Below are 22,152 nucleotides of genomic sequence, written 5' to 3'. Positions count from 1 at the left end.
CTGGTTATAGAATGAATGGAAATACTAGTTGGATCTCTGGTCCCTCCTCCTGTTCCCTGTGGCCCAACATCCTCAGGAATCAGCCTGGTTGCTGGCCCTGCAGTTCCACCATGAGAATCCCTCCGCAGACACATCCAATGTGACTGCTGTGTCAGGTGGACCTGCGCTGGGGAAGTCAGCGCGGGGTGACTGAAGGGAAGCGTCTTTTCTTCCTTATCCTGTCTATAAGTGCTTAATAGTACAAACAGTTCAGGGATGTGTGTTCACTCCAGCTCAGGGCTACAGGAAACCTGCACCTGAGGGCAACTGATCTTTGTGGTCACTGGGGTGTGCTGCTCTGCACCCCCTGGGTCCCTTTACCTCTCACTGGTGGTATATACCTGCCCTTGGTATACAGAGGGCCCTCTACAGTGATGATTTTCCTCATTTTAGCAGCTTAGGGTATGATCCATAACAAAGAAGAAAAGCACAAAGCTGATGTAGAACATGCTATTATTGAGAGAGTCTGTGTTTTTTAGTATTATTGTCTTTTAAAAGAAAATTTTGGGGGGGAGTACCAGGGGCACTTAACCACTGAGCCACATATCCAGCCTCTTTTTATATTTTATTTAGAGACATGGTCTCGCTGAGTTGCTGAGGGCCTTGTTAAACTGCTGAGGCTGGCTTTGAACTCACAATCTTCCTCCTTCAGCCTCCTGAGTCGCTGGGATTACAGGCTTGTTCCACTGCACCCGGCAATTATCTCTTAAATGTAGAGTGATGTGTAGTGTTTATATTTTCCCATTTAAAAATAGTATTTGATGCCCATGTTGGAGATACAATGGTAAGGAAGATCAAACATCCTTCTCTGATAGTGCCACGAAGAAAACAGGATAGTGGAACAGAAGCAGAGGTAGATGGAAACCGTGCTCTAGATAGAGAGGGGCTTGGTGAGAAGGTGACATTTGAACTGAGAGCTGCATGATAATTTGTGTGGAAATTAGTCTAGACAGAGGAAACAGCAAAGGAAAAGGAACCCTTGGGACAGACCAGAATTTGGCATGTTCCCAGGACAAAGAGAAAGCTAGAAGTATGAATAGAACATACGGAATACCAGGAGGAGGACATGTAGTTCTCACCTTGACTTTACTGCAGAATTATCTGAGGAACTTAAAAAAAAAAAAAAAATCCAGTGTTCAAGCCCCACCTGCAGAGGTTGTGATTTAATTGTTCTGGGGTGGGACCTGGACATTGGGATTTTATAAAAGCTTCCAAGGGAATGCAGCTTGGATAGGCCACGTGTCTTGATCATGCAGAGTGTTACAGGCTCTGGTAAGAACTTGGACTTGAGTTGAATGGCAGTGTGAAGCTACTGGACAATTTGGACTAGGAAATGAACATAATCTGATTTATGTCTTTAAGAGGCTCACTTTGGCTATCGTGTGGGCAGTGGAGGTCGGGGGTTATTACCTTGGTCCCCTTGAGAAATGATGGTGACTTGAAGCAGGGTGGTTTCAGTGGAGATGGTAGGAGGAGGTCAGTCTTTGGATTGGAGGCTGTGGTCAAAAAAATGGATTGCATTTAGAATGTGAGGCAAAAAGATCTCACGGGTGCCTCAGAATTGACCCGATAACCTGGTGGGTGGTACTGCCATTCACAGAGATGGGAGAGGTAAGGGAGGAACAAGTTTGAGAAGTTGCCATGCCTTGTTTGGAGTGAAAACTTCAAGCTGGTGTTCTGTCTAGAGTTAACTTATAACCAGATGAGGTTGGCTAAAATATCCTGAGAAATCCTGTTCCTTTCGTGCTGAGAGTTTTCTTGAAGTCTTCCAAAGGTAAGCACCAAATGCCAGTTGACCACTTTAGTGCATAGGACCTGTGATGAGCAGGGAACGCTTCTTTCATACCAGTATCAGGTGGGATGTAGGGAAAGGATATACTTTGAGAGATTGCATGTAATTAACACCTGTTTTGCTACACTAATTGAGTAGTGTGGTCATTTATAGAATCAGAAATAACAGATTAAAACATTTATGTTTGACTTAAAGGGAATTTTCCCCCCAACAAAGTTATTTTCCAAGATAACTAGCTTATGTTATAAATTTTCCTTCCCTGACCAGGCCCTGGATATCTGGCAGTAAAAGTAATTGAGATTGTTAAATCAAGATTAAATTATTGGAAACTGGGTTTGATGATGCACACCTGTAATCCCAGCTATTTGGGAGACTGAGGCAGGAGAACTGCAAATTTGAGGCCAGCCTGGGCAACTTAGCAAATCACAAATCCCTATCTTAAAATAAAAATTAAAAAGGGATGCAACTCAGTGCACCCTTGTGCCATAAAATCTCCAGGGTCACTAAATCAAAAATTAAATAATTAGAACTTTCTAATTCCAAACTCCAGACTGTAGACCTCAGAAATGAAATATTCATATTTTCCTAATTATGCTGATGGAGCCCTGGTGCAGTGAGAACAACATGGAATTTTGTAAGAAGTTTGTCATTTTTTTCCCCTGGTGAAAGTACATGGATTAAGTTGTAAAGATGAAGTCTATGGATTGGTGTATGGAGTGGGGGAGCCCAGATTTGAAGTTCATTGGGGGCAAGAACTTTCTCTCAACTTTTTTTTTTAAGTACTGGGAATTAAACCCACAAGCATTTTACTACTGAACTATATTCCCAGTTTTGTTTTGTTTTGTTAATTTTGAGATAGGACCTCACCAAAGCTGAGAGTCTTATTAAGTTGCCCACACTGATCTCCAACTCGATATCCTCCTGCCTCAGCCTCCCAAATTGCTGGGATTATAGGCACGTGCCAGTATCTGTGCACCTGGCTCAGTATCTGTTTTTCAAAAATGCCTACTACATTGCTCATTCTGAGGCTTTGAACTGTTTGTTTAGTAAAGTTAGGAAATGTTTGTAGCTGAAACTCGGGAGTCAGCGCTGGCTGAACAGGAATGTTGACCAGAAGGCTTTTGAAATGCCAACAGCCCCTTTGGGAGGCACTTCTGTGTTCTTAGTAAAGAAACTCTGGATGTGGCTGCCTTTGAGTGAAAGGCAGGAAAATTCAGGATGGTGTAGCTATTTAGAAAATGGGTAGGACCTGAGACTCCTTTCTAAAGAGCTTCAAGTTGGCTATAAGCCTCAGAGGCAGCCCTGAGGGGAGGCTGGTCCTGTTGAGCTTTGAAATGTTGAGCTCCTTTGCTGTCCCACAGAGTGCCTGTGTTGCCAGTCTGTCTGCTCAATACCATGTCTGTCCTCGTTACCCACAGATAACTGCAGTGACCTGAACTCAGAACTGCAGAGGGTGCTGACGGGGCTGGAGAGCGTTGTCTGCGGCAGGAAGAAGAGCAGCTGCAGCCTCTCGGTGGCTGAGGTGGACAGGCACATCGAGCAGCTCACCACAGCCAGCGAGCACTGCGACTTGGCTATTAAGGTGGGCTTCCCTCAACCCGATGCCGGACGGTCTCAGATTATGTGAGGGGAGTGGTCAGAATCCACTCTGGAGGCATGTTTGTCTCAAATACCTGTTAGGGATGTTTCAGTGACAGCCATGCTAGAGATTGGGTCACCAGGTAGAAGCAGGGGCCCTACCAATCTTTGCTTGGCTTAATGACTTTGGAAAAAAAAGCCATGATATTGACAGTCAAGATCTCTGGTTTTTCTATAAAAGAGATGGTGTGCTTAGAAATGATTAGATTACTAGCACCCAGCTATATCATTTTAGCACGGTTCATGACAGAGCATTTGTAAGTTTACCAGGGAAGTTTTATTGGAGCTTTAAGGCCTCAAGAACACGATTTCATGAGTTAACAATCTATGCTGCTGACAAAGGGGAAGGTTTAGCACCTGACTGAGTCATCCCATCCCCTGCACAATGCAGCTGGGTCTCAGCCACACCTCTGACATGTTTTCATCTTCCTGCTGAAGAAGGAGCAGGTGAGGAGAATCTGCTGCATCTGCACAAACTCATCCTGGACAATGGGAAAGACAAGTCCAGCTGATCCCGGGCCTCAAGTGTCTTTATATTACTTCACTATAGCTTAGGGACCTAGGCCTAGCAATTCGGATTTAGAAGTCTGGGAGGATCTTATACAAAGGAACAATCTAGGCCCAAGTTTCTGTCAACAAGAACCCTTGATTTCCCCCAAAGAACTGTGCTGTCTCAAGGTACAGCATGGTGTCTGTTTATAACACAGCTGGCTTTCTGTCTCTTTCATCTCAGTTGGAAATGTATAGATGAGGCGGGGTTGGGGATGAGGAGAAGCTTTTACTGGTGTTTCTTGTCTGGAGTGTTCCAGGCTCCACATTAGATGGCAATGTCATCTTGGGTACTAGCTCCAGCCTCCACATTGAGAGGAAAAGAGGAGGCCAGGGACTTCTACTAACTAGCAAGGGACATAGCAGGGCCTGGAGCATAGCCAACTAGGATAAGAGTCTTGGATTTGAAAGGAGAAACAAAGCAGATCATGAGGAACGTGGCATCAAGATTTGGGTACCTGTGTTCCTCAGGGAACCAGTGTGAGCCTCTGAGTGCGGCTCCTAGGCGTTTTAGTATTTGAAACCTATTTCTCATCATGTCTCTTCTTGGCCTTTTGCAACCGCCCAGTAATTCTCCCTTCTGTTTAGAAATCAACTGGCCTCTGCTTCTTTCACAAAGGACAATACATGTGAATGAATAGTTTCTGAGAGCAAGCAGGATAAATTCTTTTTTTTTTCCTTTTCTAATTTTATGTATCTTTCTTCTGCACTAAATGCTGTTGTAAATGAATTTCTAATAACCCTTCAAATACAATAAGAGATTCTCTCTTTTTTCTTTCTTTTTATTTTTAATATTTTTTAGTTCTTAGCTACCTTATTAATTAAATCTCTGCTGTCTGAGAAACCTCCACAATGAGCTTCCTCTTTTCTGTGTCACTGAGGTTTATTTTTGACTTTCACATCTTGGGACTGAACCTCATTTGCACCATCTGAATTCTTATGTGGCACTGAAAGTGGGAAAGGTTGAGGTGACCTGTTTTATTGCTGAGCTGGCACACAGGAAGCCTGTAATTTAGGAAACTTCCAATTAGATTTTGCATGCAGTTTGCCACCTCACGTTTGTCATCGCATCCCCCGGATCAGTAATTGTCCTGCTTCCTGATGGCACTTTTGCCAACTCTGGAACTCAAGTGAAGGAGATCAATGGTTGCATGTTGGTGGTGGTTAGCACCATGCTGACTTAAACACCAGAAAGGGACAATGTTTTCCTAATTCTGGGGATGGTGGGGTAACCCAGACCAGGACCCAGGCAAGGAGACAGCCTCATCTGAAACTGGGGAGAGGACCATGGTGGAGGGATGTCTCTGGTCACCATCCCCATGTGCAATGAAGTGGCTCTAAGCCCCCTTCTTTGGGTTCAGTGGCTCCTGTGCAGCCAGTGTTCTTCCCATCCCGTTTCTCCAAGATAGCGAACATGACTTTTCTTTGTGGCCATGTTTTGCAGACAGTTGAAGAGATCGAAGGGGTGCTTGGCCGGGACCTGTACCCCAACCTGGCTGAAGAGCGGTCCCGGTGGGAGAAGGAGCTGGCTGGGCTGAGGGAAGAGAACGAGAGCCTAACTGCCATGCTGTGCAGCAAAGAGGAGGAACTCAACCGGACCAAGGCCACTATGAACGCCATCCGGGAAGAGCGCGACCGGCTCCGGAGGAGGGTGAGCACCACAGCCAGCTCAGTGTGGCCTGTCCCAGCCAAAATTTCATGGATTCTTAGTCTTTGGAATCACCAGCCTTTCCTGATTATGAAGTCATTCTAGAAAGTAGTTTTAAAATGCTGAGACAGAGAGATAAGATTTTTAAGAAACACCTTTTTCTGGAATCCTAAACCTAAGTAGATGATAAAATTAGAGAAATTTTCTTCAAACTACTCTCTTGGGTATGCACAACTTCTCCAAGCTCCATTAAAATGTGCTTCTTTTAAGATAGTCTAGGAGGTGGGGCTATGGCTCAGTGGTACAGTGCTTGTCTGACACAGGTGAGGCCCTGGGTTCAATCCTCAGCACCACATAAAAATAAATAAATAAAATAAAGGTATTGTGTCCATTTACAACTAAAAAAATTTTTAAAAAGATAGTCTAATAATATTTTTATAATTTGAAAAAAAAATATTGAATTTTCCCCTTTCAATTTTTTTCTACAAAATTTGCTTAACTTCTTAGTATCTGTTGTCACTTATGGCTAAATCTAATGTGAAATGTCCCATATTCTAGCATAAACTTATTAAAGTTAAAATAACCATATAGGTATGTGTGTGTATGTATCTGTACATGTGTGTCTTTATGTGTATTTGTGTATGCATATCTGTGGGTGTGTGTACACATGAGAGTGTGTGTGTGTATTTGTGGGAGAGGGAAAGAGAAATTGATTGATTGATTTCTGTATTCACCTAAGGGCCTGCCTGCTCTAGTTTGAGAACTACTTTGCTGAAGACATATATCCCTTGCTGAAGGTACTGATGTTTCATCATAGAAATGTTTTAGCATAGAATTGTTAAAGCATTCAGTATTCTAAAGATGCCATTTTTACCCCGTAGGGACCCATAAGTACGTCTTTGCTTGGCTGTGAATTTTATCTGTGATTGGACTGGGGGTGAAGCAATGGATTCTTCAGTCAGAAACAATTCCCTCCGAATTTCACTTTGAATTACTAGACCTACTTTACTCTCTTTCTCAATCTAAGCAATATTAGGCTGTTACTTTCGAGTCATGCTCTGAATGGTAATTTTGCACATCAAGTAGAATGAGGGGGGGGAAATAAATCTAGTTGGTTTCGTCAACCTTCACCATTACTGTTTCTCTCTAATCTTTGAAGAACACCTTGGAAGTAACTTGTTCTTCAATAAGGTCAGGCGTGTAAATGGTTTTGTTCTTAATCCACATGCAGATATTCTTGTTGTTTGAATATAGAAGAGATAACTATTGTTGAATATTACCAACACCATTCCTCTCCTCATTTATGCCTAATGTCATGATTAAAGAGCCAGCACTCCTACCTCTTATATCTGAACATCATTTATCTTAACTCTTGTGCATTAAGCGTATTTTCAGTATCCAGCTTTACCAAATGCCATTCTCCAAACTTGTATCAGCACGTGTGAATCATCCTAGTCAGCAAAGGCTTTATCTGGGGAACTCGATGAAATTTACTTAGCACTAAGGCCTACGCCACCTGTAATTTCCTGGGTTACCCTCTCTGATCTTTATGACTAATATCCTAATTAGGTATCTGCTTGCTTTTAGTGTGTGTATTCTGTTGGTGCATGTTTTGTGAAGGAAATGTTGGTCTTAGATATAATTACATATTGTGGTTTACAATAAATTTCCTTCTCTAACTTGGGTTACTAAGATGCAGAATAGCTTTTGATTGTAGAAAAAAAAAATGCCAATTCCCACCCCTCCAATGTTTTCTTCAACTTTGGAGGTCAGCATTAAGAACAGAACGGTGTGGAGGAATTTACATTGTGTACCAGAGCTCTGGAGCCACACTGCATGGGGTCATAGCCTGACCTGCAAAGTCCCTGTGAGTCTAGCAAATTGCCTAACTTCCCTGGACTTCAGTTTACTTTGCCATGAAGTGGGAATAGTAATAATACCCAATGCAGGAAAATTATCTAATACTAATAAAGTAGTTACACGGTGCCTGGCATATAGTAAATACTCAAAAAATTAGAATTAGTGGTAGTTGTTTGGGCTAGAATCCACATTTATATGTTGAATGGTGTGGAAAGTTTAGTTTCATGCCATCTTTTTATTTATTTATTTTTAATAAGAATCTTTGGATGTTTGAAAAATTCTAACATGAGCATTGAATATATTGTAAGTATATAGATGTGCACAAGCACACATGTTTCTTCACAAAATGTTTCTTCTGATCATGTTTACTAAAGTTTGTGCCATTAATGTGGTTTTATATAAATTTACATAATTTGTAGTTCATTTACCTCCCAGTAATAAAACTTTAAGGAACTTGTGTCTTCAACTAGTAATGTCCTATGGGATATGTATACTTACCCATGAATTAGATTTATTTCTAGGCAATTGAGGTTCTCAAAAGAATTTTCTAGATGCCTTTCAGTGCTGATTTACTAGACTTTAAGTCCTTGAAGACTTCACCCACCCAGTATATTTCATTTCCCTGAGGGATCTACCTTTTGTGATTAGCATTATCTTTTGTTTGTCATGATGTGTAGGTTTGCAGAATAACTGAGCTACAATTCCATTTTCATCTCTGTGATTTTACATAGTTCATGGCTAGTTTGCCTTTGCGCTTTGAGGCAGCTCTGAGTCCATAGTTCATCAAAGTGGCCTGAAACTAATTGGGGCTTAGCTTTTTTTGTTTTTCCTTTGCCCACATTCATTTCATAGAATTTTAACTGACCAGATCGATAGGATTGATGCTCCCCACCTCCCCCAACTATAATTAAACAAAGTGCTCTCTCTAGGTCTTCTGAGCCTTGTTCAAGATTTAATTAAATCAGATCTTTAATGTAGTCAGTTAACAAATTGGACTATTTGGCAGAGCAGTAACTAAGAAACAACAGGAAGACAATTTTTATTATTGGTCTCAGTTCATTATTAAATGAAATAATAATTTATTTCTGAACGTTTTGTAATATAACCACTTATTTCCCCACATTTAAGGAAACAGGCTGAATCCAAGCAAGGTGGAGTTAATTACTCTAGAAAGGAAGCACTTTGTTCTTCTTTCATTCATTTATGCACTTCATAAACAAGGCTGGTCATCTCTGTGTCAGGCAGAGTGATGGACAGAACACCATGACTGGTTAAGGGATGCTGGGGAGACAGCCAAGTCAAGAGGTCAAAATGGTGTATGCTGAGTGGTAGGGATGGTGAACACAGAGAGTGCTCTGGGAACTCATAGGAGGGGCGTCAATAACAGGGCCCAGCTTCTCCCTACTGCATCCATTTTTTTTTTTTTAAGAGAGAGTGAGAGAGGAGAGAGAGGAGAGAGAGAGAGAATTTTTAATATTTATTTTCTAGTTCTCGGCGGACACAACATCTTTGTTGGTATGTGGTGCTGAGGATCGAACCCAGGCCGCCCGCATGCCAGGCGAGCGCGCTACTGCTTGAGCCACATCCCCAGCCCTGCATCCATTTTTTAACCTAAATTGTTTAGGCTAACTTCTATATAGCCAAAATTATCCAATGTTTTCCCTCATCTGTTTGGCAAAGCAAACTTGATGTGACCATAGGCATGTGAACCCATGTCTCATGGAATCATGGACTTGGACATAAATAGGCCACACAAGTCCCTTCTGAGACTTTGTAGATACTCTTCAGAAAGTTCCACATGTTCATAGTATAAGGTGGCGGTAACAGTTCCTTCCTTGTTCCCCGTTCTCTTCCTGGGACTTCTCAGCATGTCTGAGGATGAGTTCCATCTGCCTCTCCATGGGGTCTGGCTTTTGCTCTGACTCTGGTTAACATCACAGTGACTTCAAGAGTCTACACACACACTTTTTTTAAACCAAATAAAAGTTAACCTAGTCTGAAATTTCCTCCTCTTGACTTTCCCCATCTCCCCTCAAAATCTTGTAAAAATATTTCATGTTTGTTATATTAACTTGGCTCCCCAAAGATTTTAGTTGGGAATGGGAGGCTCCTGTTCCCACTGGTGATAAGGAACCAGTCATTCTTGATATCTAAATGCAAGATTGTATTTATGAAAGATTGCATTGATAGACCTACATAATAAAAATAGAAGCACCTGGTTCACAGTTTCTTAAAGTATAAGCAAGGACTCCAGACTCTGCATATTTAAATATTTGCCATTTGGCTTCACAGCCAGAAAAGGGACAAGCAAAGTTCCATAGAGCTTCAGAGCCCCTTTCCTTCCCTGTCACCTCATCTCCTTTAATAGAAAGTAGCATCAAATTCCTGGCAATGGAACCTCTTTGGGGAACAGGAAGCTGGGAAAGGAGATGACAGGAAAGGTGTAAGTATGAAGGGAGAAATTTCCTCCACACCTTGTCTCTCTCTCTCCACACTTTTTTTTTTTCATAAGCTTTTCAAAGTACCGATCCTGTCATTAGACTCCTGTGGGACACTTAATTTTAGGTCTGTGATTATGTCAGGAGAGATGATGGGCTGCACCATCTTCCCAAGTCTTCCTCATGCAGCAGAGGTCCTTGTGCTGAGGGGTGCTTAGCGACGCTCTGCTCAGCCAGGTGTGCGGCACATGGTCAAGCACTTGTCCCAGGAACTCAGCAGCTAAGGAGAGCATCCTCTCTATGTTGCCAGGGTTCCTCCAGAGATCCTGACTGGAGCCAATTGCTGAAACTTAACTAGATCTAAACACCAATTCTAATCCACCTTCAGTATCTCCAAGGACACATGTTGATTAGAGGCCATATCAGAGGAGATGAAAAAGAGAATCTGAACGAAAACAAAGGGGCTACTTAATGTGATTATCTAGGACTCTATTATGTGCTTTTTTCTGTAACATCTACATCCACTCTCACTAGGAGTGTTACAATGCCAAATCGATGTGCCCAGAGTGGAATCTGTCTCTACTGGAAGCAGCCATTTGCTCTGTCCACGTTGTTTCCTGTTATATGCTAACTCAGTATGTCTGAGATATTTTTAACTAAAAATCAGTCACAGTGAAGATATTTCCAGCAGTGAACTGTTGTGACCTTAGGTAGGTTAAATACAGACTCATCTGCTTTACCTTGGAAACTCTTACAGACTCCTGAAAACTCTTCCCATTTCCCTTCCCTCCCTCATACTCTTCCCACCACTGTTGTATTTGAAGAAAGACAGAATCGTATAGTTACTATGTATTTACATGTAAATATATATTTACTATGTATTTATATGTGGGTATGTGCAAATATTTAAAATAGACCAGAACAACATAAACCAATGTCATAATAATAGTTATGCAAGGGACCTAGGAGTGTAGGTCAAAGGAGATTTGAACTTTCCTATAATGTTTTTTAAAGTCTTAAGTGAATATGTTTATGTAGTTGTATAACTTTTCATGTATAGAAGTATATATAGATAAATAGTCAGGACACTAATATGTCAATATATTAACAGAGGCTAAATCTAAGCAGTGAAAGGATATGATTGCTCCCCCATCTCCCCCCTTTTATTGCTGGTTCTAGGGATCGTAACTAGGGCTTCATGAATACAAGGCAAGCATTCTACCACTGAGCCATATCCCAGCCCTGCTTTTTCTCTCGTTCATACTCTTCTTTATTTTTCAAGTTTAGCAAACCAAAAATGAAGTATGGCCAGACACAGTGGCACACACCTGTAATCCCAGTGATTCCAGAGGATAAGGCTGCAGGATCACAAGTTTGAGGTCCCAGCCTCAGCAACTTAGTGAGACCCTGTTGCAAAATAAACAACAAAAAGGGCTACAGGTATAGCTTGGTGGTAAATCACCCCAGTATAAAATCTCCAGTGGGTCAAATGTCCGGTATTAAAAAAAAAAAATGATGTATGGATTATGGAGAATGATCTATACCTTTCAGCTTTAACAGTTTCAGCTTTAACAGTTTGATATTCATGAACCAGTAAAATTGTTTTCTCTTTTGTTCATTAGGGAACATTTGTTCATTTCTTATTGGTTTCATCTTTTCTTAGGAATATCTTTATATGATGAGACAGAGCCTGTGATATTAGCTAGGTTCAAATTCATGAAAGATTCATACAAACCAGCCCTAATCTGGCCCAGTGAGAGGGAGCCCAGAGGGAGAGGGTGTGGCTCCAGTGGCCCCACCCAGCCTCAGTATGGGGGCGTCAGGTGGCTCTCCCATTGTATGGCTAGTAGATTAGTTGGACTAAAACTGATTCTGCCGTACTGATTGGCTTCCATATCTCAGTGGTATGATACTTATTCCTTGTTTGCACCATTGTCCAGGATGGGACTGGGGACAGGTACACATCTCTGCTCCACATGTTCACTCAGGAGTCCAGGTTGTTGGCTGCCCAGCACCTAAGACCACACCTGAAAGGTCTTACCCTAGTGCTTCAAGGCTTCTGCTCATTACCTTTGGGCCAGAACTAGACCGATGGCTTCACCTAATTTTAAAGGGACTGAGACCCATAGAAGGGCACATGGATATTTGTTGAGAAATAAATGTTCTGACACCGTTGAACTATTTGCTTTGATCCTGATACCAGAGACGCTTGATAGAAATCAGAGACCCTGCCAGACATGATAGCTCACACCTATAATCCCAGTGACTCAGGAGGATGGTGTTAGAAGCCAACCTGGGCAACTTAGACCATGTCTCGAAATAAAATAAAAGAGCTTGGAATGTAGCCAAGTGACAGAACACTTGTCTAGCACATGCAGGGCCCTGGGTTCAAGCTACAGTACTGCAAAACGTTAGTCAATCAATCAGTCAGAACCAGGAAAACAGGCATTCTCATCTATCTTATCCATCTTGAACTGACTTTAAATTTCGGCTTCCGAGTCCTTGGTGAGCTCTTTCAGGGAATACATGCCCAGGTCCCTACCACAAGCCACTGAACCAGCAACCAGGGTGTGGGCTCCAGCCCATTCCCATCCCAGCTGGTCTCCGTGAAAGGGAAAGGTAGTGTCCTCCAGTCCCACACTGGATGTGGGCCAAGAGCCTCTCCAGTTGTCCCCTCTGTCTCCCTTTCTAGGGCAGTGAAAGAGAACCAAGGCCTTTCTGTCACTGCCTGGCCTGTTCCTTTGGGGCCCACAGACTAGCATTTGGGAACCTATACCCAAGTGACACCCTGCTGTGTAGAATCTATCCTGCCCACTTACCAGTGTCGCCTACTAGAGTGGGATAGTGGATCCAGCAGGGCACAAGCCTCAGGGGGTTGCAAAGACCAGGAGGCACAGCCTGGCACAGCACCAAGCTCCCCACTCACCCGGTGCAGAACAGGTGTTCTGGGAGCTAGTTACCAACACAAGCTCAGTAGGTTTATTTTAAAACTACATTAATAGTGTTGATAACATTAACATCCTTTGAACATTTTCAGGCTGAACAAACCCCTCTTGTGCTAAAAATACACACTACTAAAGGGCAAAGCAGGACTCACTGTCTAAATTATAACACTAAACATTTTCAAGCACTTACTTGCTATGGGCAACGATTGATGCACATTTCCTTTAATCTGTACCAGAGTCCTGATGTGTAACCATTTTAGAGATGGAGATGCCAAGTCCCACAGAAGTTTTAACACTCTTGCCTGGGGCTGTGTTAGTATTAGCTCTTGGTATCAGAATTTAGACGCTGGTAGCCTTATTATGGGATGCAGTTTTCACTGTTCTGTTGTTTGGACGCTTTTCTGTGTTCTCTTCTCCCTCTTCCTCATTCTAACCCTTCCATGCGGACTAGAGTTAGGCAACCATCCTGTTATAGTAACACAGCTGTCTAGTTCCATAGAGCTCCGCAGATCCCCTTCCTGGCATTCTAAGACTGGGAAGTGAAGGCACAGTGAGCACATTCCAGGAAGGAGCTATCTAGGCATGGCTTCAACTTGATTCAAGTCCAGCAAAGCGTGTTCTCTGTAGGATGAGGAAGCTCTAAGTAGGACTGAAGGCAGAGAATCCTCAGAGCTGTGGTTCTTTCACCTCCTCTGGAAACTGTTTCCTGGTACCCTAAGAGGGCTTTACCACACCTTTGCCATGAGGTCACTGTTCTAGTTGTTGGCACCAGTGTTCGCTTCTCCATCTCTGGCTTCCCCATCCTGTGAGGCTGCTTAAGGCTCATCTTGGCCACAGAGGAAGTGGCTTGATTCCGTTTGTTGGGAGCTGTTAAGGAATGAGGAAGACAGCCATGTGCTGACCTTTTCCCTGAAGCTGCCGTCTTGATATGGGATCCAGGTAGCGTAGTGGGCTATAGACCAAGAGAAAGCAATGCACCTGTCAAACCTACAGGGGGTGAAATGCTGCTTTCCTTCTCCTGTTGCAACCCATCGACAGCTGCCATGAACAATGAAACACCACTTTCCTGAAACACCATGTAGATTAGATTTATGAGAACAAGTACATATTTTTTATATTTGATTCTGATTTATCCTTTATTTGGGGACTCAAAGAAATATCATGTGAGATCTCTATTAGGAGGTCGGTTCTCTGCAAACTACCACAAACCAGGAGGAGAGAGCTTTCCAAGAACCACATGGGAACAAACTGCCTTTAAACTCATTAAGTGGAGCTTTTCTGGACTAGTGATTCTCACCCCTCTATAGCATGAATCTGCTCTTCACAGTCAGCTCCATGACGCATTGAAATTATGAATTACAACCTAATTGCCTGAAATTACAACTACCTTGTGTGCACTGCTGCACATCGCCAGCGGAACAGACTCTGTCTTGGATGGGTAATAATAATGTCTCTGATCCCACTCAGGACCCTGTGCCACCTCTCATTCTTGCTTGTCACTCATCTGTGAACCACAGTCACAGATGACTTTATCAGCTTTCTCAGTCGCCTTGTCTGCGCCTCCAATTGTCCTGGAAGATGGAAGCGCCCACAGAGCTGCCCAGTCATACCCTTGCCCGAGGCTCACAGTTTTGGGGGAGGCTCCTGCCATTTCAGAAACCAATTATGTGCACAGGACCCTGGGTGTTTGGCAGCCCTAACACCAAATCCCTAATCCCACTTTCTATCTGTGCCTAATCTTCAGGCTCCTGGCTCTGGGCTCCCAGCTCCTGTCTTCCTGCTTACTTTCTTTTTTCATATTTTATTTTAATTTGGCCCTGGGGCAAGGGCAGAGAGATAAGTTAATTATATCCCTCAGTTAAAGGAATACTCATTGGTCTGTCCAAGGTCCCTCTTTGAATTTATTTATTGCTTTTATTACTCATTATCTTTCCCCCATTTTTTGTGTGTACTTGTAAGATATGTGGTGTTTTGTGTGTTGTTTTTAATTTGCAGAAATGTTCCTGGGCTAAGGCCCTCTCTTTGTTCTCCTTGGCACTCTAATGGTTGACTTGTCTGTATTGCTACATGAACATCTAGCCTGATGTGAGTAAGGGCTTCTAGTGTGACCAGCCATCACATCAGATGGCTTCCTTCTCCTGCAACCACAGACAGCATCGTAGGGTGTGGTCAATTTCATGTGCCCCTTCTTGGTCCCGTGGACAGTTCTCTGGATTCCATCCATGTCCAAGAGTGAGCTTGCTGAATCCTAGGGTATGCGTATTCTTGACTTGACCAAGTCCTGCCAGTGGCTTTCTGGCATGGCTCATCAGTCTCTGGCTCAGCAGTGACATAAGAGGGTATCTCCTATGCCACTACATTCCTGCTGATTCTGATGCTTACCTTGGTTTATTTCATCCTGTTGTTCTCTGGTTTAATTTCTTGAGCATGTATCCTTGGGAAGTTCTTAATTTAGCAAAGATCTAAGGGTGATAAATTCTTTTTTTCTTGGGGGTGGGGTGGTAGTACTAGGGATTAAACCACTGAGCCACATCCCCAGCCCTTTTGTGTAATTTATTTAGCGACAGGGTCTCACTGAGTTGCTTAGGGCTGACTTTGAACTTATGATTCTCCTACCTCAGCCTCCCATGCCACTGGGATTACAGGCGTGCACCATCGGCGCCTGGCTGGGTAATAAATTCTTAATCTTTGACAGTCTTTATTTTTACCCACCCCCTCCTTTTTTAACCTTTATGTTTTATTACAGTTTTTAAAAACTGATATAAAAACATAAAAGTTGTATATTTTTATATGCTAAGATGTGATGCTTCAATACTTAGGTATGTTGTGTAATATTAAGTCAGGGTAAACATCTGTCTCTGTAAACGTCATTTCTTCATGGTGAAAAGATTTGAAATCATTTCTTCTTTTTGAAATGTTCAGTTCAGTCTTATCTATAGTCACTCTTCTGAACAGTAGCACAGCAGAACTTTTGTTCCTGTGACTTAGTACCTATGATTAGCCCTTCCTTATTGCTCTCTCCTTGCCTCCCTTCTGTCCCCAGCCTCTGATAACCACCATTTATTGCAGAGGCTGTCCTATCTCCAAGGCATGTTCTTAGCACCTTTGTGGAAGGGTGGGCTTATTTGTAGGCTCTCTGTTTTGTTCCATTGGTCTGTGAGTCTGTTTTTAGGACAATGCCATGCTATTTTGACTACCACAGCTTTGTAGTGTGTGTGGTTTGAAGTCAGGTAGTTTCATTCTTTTCACCCAAGTTTACTTTGTTTATTCAGGAATCTTTTATTGTGTGTGGTTTTATATAAGTTTTATGATTGTTATTCTAGTCCTGTGAAGACTGTCTCTGATATTTTGATAAGGATTACTCTGAGTATATAGATTCCCTCCTCTCTACTCTCCCCACCTCTGGGAGCCACCATTCCACTCTGAACTTCTATGAGATCAGATTTTTTAGGTCCACACATGACGGTTGCCTACATTCTTGAGAGTTATATCCTTTGCTGCAGATGTGGTAATAAATTGTCACAAACTTAGTGGCTTCTTATCTTATGGTTCCAGAGGTCAGAAGTCTAAAATGTGTCACTTTTGCTAAAATCCAGGTGTAGGCAGGACTGCCTCCCTTTGGAGGCGTGAGAGGCGGGTCTGCCTCCCCACCTTCCCTGAATCCAGAGGCAGCTGCTTCTTTGACTGCCCCTCCCTCTCTTCAAAGCCAGCAGCATAGCATTTGAAAACCGGCACTGTGTTTCTCTCCTCCAAGGCCCTGCTAAGGACTGAGCCCACCTGGGTAATCCAGAACCATCTCCCCATCTCAAAGTCTGTTTGCTGTGGAAGGTGTTATATTTCCAGGTCTCAGGGATTAGTACGAGGACTCCCTGGGGGCCATTATTCAGCCTCCTACACTAACAGTAGTCTAGCTAGGTGTTAGATTTTGTGGTGACAGTTTTTTTTTTTTTTTTTTAAGCAACATTCAACAGATTTTCTCAAGACTAACCATCAGCCTCTGGTGGAGGCGTTGGCCAAGCAGTATTGAACAGAACAGACCTACTCTTTATGAAAATCATACTTTTATTTCTAAGCATCCTAAATGTATCTATTGTGATGTGCTTTACAGTTTGCTGTTTCCTCTTCTGGGGTGAATTCATCTCTTGCCTTAGGTGGCTGACTCTGATTTTATCTTCCTCTCTCTACAGTGGTCTTTCTGTGTCTGGAAGCTTTGTGGTCCTCCGTCCCCAGTCTTGGGAAGCAGAAGTCGCCTAAGTTCCCTAATGATAACTGGGCAATTTACAAATTAAGTTTCCAAGGCAGTAGGTGGCCTAGCAAAACCCAGTTTTCTGTGTTAATGGATAAGTCTGCAATGTCTAGAGAATATTCATTTGGATGACACACCCAACTGTGCCACAGGTCTGCGGTTTTGGTTTCTTAGAGTTGTCTCCTCTGCACAACCCAGAGATGCCTTCTGGCTTTATAGGAGGCACTTTCAACCCACTTTTCAGATCAGACAGGGCAGGAAAGCTCCAGGATTTATTTGGGTAAGGGCGTGGTGCTCAGGGGCACTGCCTGACTTGCAGGAGCCCACCCCCATCTGCAGCCCCTCTCCATCAACACCCCCTCTGCCTCAGCAGCTGGCGTAGCACTCCCCCTCCCCCGCCAACCTCTCTAGCTTCAGTTCTCTCTCCTGGCACCTGGAGATTTCACTGTCTTTCTTTTAACCTTGGCAATGAATTCCCCTCTCATTGTTCCTTTTTTTAAATGAAGCATTTCTGTGCATTTTTAATAGGAGGAGTGCCTGTTGACTTTCTCAGCGAAAGCTGTCATTCGCTGGGAATTTTCAGTTCTGTATACAGTTACAGAACCGCGACCTCTGAAAACCTGTTTGCAGCCCTGCTTCTCTGCTTTTTGTCCTTCATGGCATCTGCCAAAGCGGAATCCAAACCCTGCCATCCTCCTGGGTAGATTGGGCGCCTCCCTTTAGGTACATCACAGAATTTTTTCACTCTATTTCCTCCATGGGTGCTGGAATCTTCCTTCCACTTGGCCTTTAAGAAATGTGCCCAGGTCCTGTTTCTGCTAATGCCCAAAGCACGTTCTTTTCTCTGTTATGGTATTAATCCTTTAAAAAATTTATTCTTTACTGTGGTTTTAATGAGGTCTCTGGTGTTTGAAGAAAACACGCATTGACTCAGTCTGCCATCCAGAATGAAAGAGCCCACCCAGCCAGCTCTCAGTTTTGCTGTGTAAGCGTGCTTTTTACTTTTTTCTGTTTCTCTTTTTGGCTCTAGGTCAGCTAGCTTCCTTTGTCATCATACCTGGCACCTGCTAATTCTCTCCCTCATGCTTATCAGAGAAAAAAGAAAAGCCATCAGATAGGGTGTTTTCTGTTCTCACTGTGCAGAGCAAACTCACAGTCCTTATTGCGCCTTTTCCTGTCCTCCACTGACCCTCTGCTTCTGCCAGCTATGCACGGGCCACTGCCCTACCCTGCTGCCTGGGCCTTAGCCATAACCAGATTTCCCAAGTCTGCATGTTCAGCTTGATCTGCTTCCTTCAGGCTTATATATCTAATTGTCAGCTGAAGGTCCTCACTCACACCCTATGGGTTACCTCAAATTCAACATTCCCTGAAAATATCATCTCCTTCTTATGTTTCACCCTATGCTAAGTAGAAACATGATCCATTCAGTCACCCAGTGGCAGGTTTGGGTGGTTGTTTTACCTCTTTGAATATTCCTAGAACTGTATTGACAGATACAGTGACACTTAGCCATGCACAACTATTTACATTTGAACTTAATTAAATGCAGTTTAAAATTCAGTTCCTTGGGGGCAGTAGGCATGCTACAAGTGCTCGGTGGCCTCCTGTGTTCAGTGGCTACAATAGCGGACAGTGCCACTGTACTTCCCTGTCGTGATAGGAAGTTCTGTCTGGAAGAGAAGAATCTCACCTTCATACTCTACCAGGTTCCCGTGTATCAAACAGGGTAACTGTTCTGTGTGTCCAGCCAGGCACTGGAGTGTGTTTGGCCATCTTTATCCCACTTCACTGTCTGTCTGAGCCCTCGTTGTTTCTCACCTGAACCAGTAGTAATGCTCTCACCAACTTTTCCCTCCTCACTCCAGTTTTGTCTTTACTCATCAAGTGATTCTTATAAAATCCATAAAGAAATACCAAGAAGAAGCAGAGTTCTGGCCTCTTACTGTCATTTCCTTACTTGAGCTCTCCAGAGTCCCCCCACCATCTTTTCCTTTTTACTTGCTTGTTGAAGGCTGCTCAGCCTTCCAGAGGGGATTCCACCTTTGCTGCAGGGAAGGCAGACTCCTCATCTGCACTGCCACCCCCTTGGTAGTAGCCTTTGCAGAGCATTGTGATGTTCTGCTTAATTCCGAGCCCCTGGAAGATAAGAACCTCACTGTCTTCATACTCTACTAGAGTTCCCGTGCTCTGTTCCAAGAACAACCTCCATTTGTCTGGGTGGATGCTAGCTATGTAGTAACTTCAGGAGGAATGTGGCAACCTGGGTCAGGTCCTGCCTGTTGTTGAAGAACCCAACTGAGAAAGACTAAGAAGGGTGATGAATGGCCTTTCCAAGAGTATGAGTCCCTATCTCAGGCTTGCCTTTATTCTTGGCTGTCCTCAGATCCTGGAGTAGGTTTGGCCATCTTTATCCCACTCCATTGTCTAACTCTAAGACATACATTTGATAGAGAAACGTATTTCCTTTAGTAAAAAATCTTCAATGAAAGATGGGTATATGAATTAATGACCACAAACATGGTAGCTCAAATTAACAGAAAATTTCTTCTTTTTATCGTTCTGAAGTCCAGAAGTTCAAAATTCAGGTGTTAGTGGCAGAGCCATGACATCTTAGGGTGAGCCCTAAGACTCAGGGGAGAACCCTTTCTGCCTGTCCCAGCTTCTGGTAGCTCCTAGCATTCCCTGACTAGTGGCCTGTCCCTGGCTCCGTTTTTACATGACCTTCTTCCCTGTGTCTCAGTCTCCCACTCCTTCTCTTCTAAGAACACTAGTCATTAGATAGGGCCCAAATAAAAAAATGAGTTCAGCTAGAGATCCTTAATTATATCTCCAAAGACCCTGCTTTGAAATAAAGTCGCATTCACAGATACTGTGGGTTAGAATTTGGACATATCTTTTTTGGAAGACAAAATGCACTCCAGTGGGTAAGAAGGAAAGCCAGTGCTCTGAGAGCTACCTGCCTGTGCCTCTCCCAGGCTTTGCTGAGCTGACTCAGCAAATTGACCGTAGCCTTGGATTCTGTGTATTTATTCATGTAAGTTCATTGAGATCCCCACCCCCAAATCAAGAGGGGGAGGAGGCCATCTAACCATCCAGCAGCTGTCTTTCCAGCAGAGGCTTACTAAACTCCCTCCAGCTGAACCCCCCACTCCACTGCCTTACAATTATCATCAAATAATAAAGCGTAGCCCCAAATAAGCATGTTTATCATTCTTTAGGGTTTTCAGAACATTCCCTGGCTCCAGAGCTTTTAAAGTAAAAATGGACATTTAGATTTAGGAATTATTTTATTTGGCACACCATGCCAAGCGGCCACAAACATTGTCTCTGCACCAATAGAACGTAAGTGCCTCTCTTGTTTTAATGTTCACTGTCTACGTTTTCCACAATGAATATGATTCATATGATGTTGTGATTAGAAGAAATGTTTTTAAAACATAGTTTCAGGGGCAGGACATGGTAGCACACTCCTGTAATCCCAGCGACTTGGGAGGTTGAGGCAGGAGGAATTCAAGTTCAAAGCTAGCCTCGACAACTTAGTAAGGCCCTAAGCAACATAGTGAGACCCTGTCTTAAAATAAAATACAAAAAGGGCTGGGATGTGGCTCAGTGATTGAGTGCCCCTGGGTTCGATCGCCAGTACAAAAAAAAAAGTTTCAATGAAATTTTTATGAATAGTGCCAGACCATTTGTATTTAAAAATAAATAAAATAAATGAGTAGGCCTCTTGGGATTCTGAGGACAGGCCACTGATGGTTTTGTGTACAATTCAGACACAATTTAGGTTTTGGAGTGATGTTAACATTGTTAATTATTCAGGACCTCATCAGACTTTCACTGCAGTGGAAATTGAAATCCACAGTCTCCACCAGGGAGGTTTCTCCTGACAGGAACATGGGCCCTCTCCCTTCCTTTGCCATCTGGCATAATGAGACATCCACACTGACACGGTTCTTTGGTTTGTCGGAGGCCCTCCCAGAACGTGCTCTGTGATCTCTCACCAGCAGTACAACTTGGCTTTGGCAGGATCCGTTTCTCTAGTGTGTGAGCTGCTTCGAGGCGGGTGCTACGTGTAGGGTGGTGAGGACGGCACACTCTGCCATCAACCCACAGTCCCCGGAAGCCGGGAGCAGTAGGCACTTTGGAGCTTTTTCACTATTGAGTGCAATTTGCTCCAGGGGAATTTCCCTATTTTGGCTTCTAATATGTTGATGAATTATTGAAATTTCAATTACTTTTGGTTCCCAAGTTAGCAGGGTGGAGCCATCCCAGACATTTAGTATGAAAAGCCTGGCAGTGGCTTTTAGTGAAGGAGGCTGTATGCCTGTTCTCTGTCCTTGCCTGGAAGAGCTTTTGGCAGCAGGGCTGGCTCTGTGCTGCGAATCTATGAGACTAACATGCCTTGTGGCTTTGGGGGACCCCTTACAGTAGCAGCAGGCAGTGGCAGCATCCTTGGGGAGTTCATTAGATATACAAATTCCTGGATTCATTCAGTACTACTAAACCTGAATCCTGGTGGGCTGGGGGATCTGGAATCTTTGTTTTAACAAACCTCCTAGGGCATTCTGGCATATCTTAAAGTTCGGAAGCTCTTCTTTAAATGTCTAGTGCTCATTCTTCCAGGCGGGTCTGGTCTCCATTCATTTGTGATGGCCCCTGGGTACTGGAGTCAGTTTGCACTTTAAGATAAAGACTAGTAGTAAAATGTGATCAAGGTGATTCGAATGACTGATTTCTAGCAACTCTCTCTGCTTATTTGGAACCCTTTTTCCCTTGGAAATCACAGAGCTATCTCCATAGAGAAGTGGGACATGGATATTTGAATTCTGTGCAGATAAATGTATATCTTAAATGTAATACAAAGAGCCTGGTGTTTCTTTTTTATAATGAAGGGCTATTTAGATATTCTTTCCCACTGTTTCAGGGATGGTCCCATTTCAAGTCACTTGGGGGAAACTGCTGGTGCCATCCCTGTCCCTTCATCTTACCCCAAC

General features: G+C 43.2%; 1 protein-coding gene across 2 annotated transcripts in view; it reads left to right on the top strand.

Annotated features, from left to right (window-relative positions):
* Mcc (MCC regulator of Wnt signaling pathway) overlaps positions 1 to 22,152 on the top strand; it is a 261,754-nt gene that overhangs the window by 182,019 nt on the left and 57,583 nt on the right. For both annotated transcript variants that reach the window (XM_076856650.1, XM_076856651.1), the window contains exons 5-6: positions 3,250 to 3,413; positions 5,463 to 5,669. In XM_076856650.1, the coding sequence (XP_076712765.1) occupies positions 3,250 to 3,413; positions 5,463 to 5,669 (371 nt within the window). The remainder of the gene's footprint in view (positions 1 to 3,249; positions 3,414 to 5,462; positions 5,670 to 22,152) is intronic.

The sequence above is a fragment of the Callospermophilus lateralis genome, chromosome 5, assembly GCF_048772815.1.
Source record: "Callospermophilus lateralis isolate mCalLat2 chromosome 5, mCalLat2.hap1, whole genome shotgun sequence".
Taxonomy (NCBI): domain Eukaryota; kingdom Metazoa; phylum Chordata; class Mammalia; order Rodentia; family Sciuridae; genus Callospermophilus; species Callospermophilus lateralis.
The sequence above is the reverse complement of the archived record's forward strand: the minus strand, read 5'-3'. Positions and strand labels throughout refer to the sequence as shown.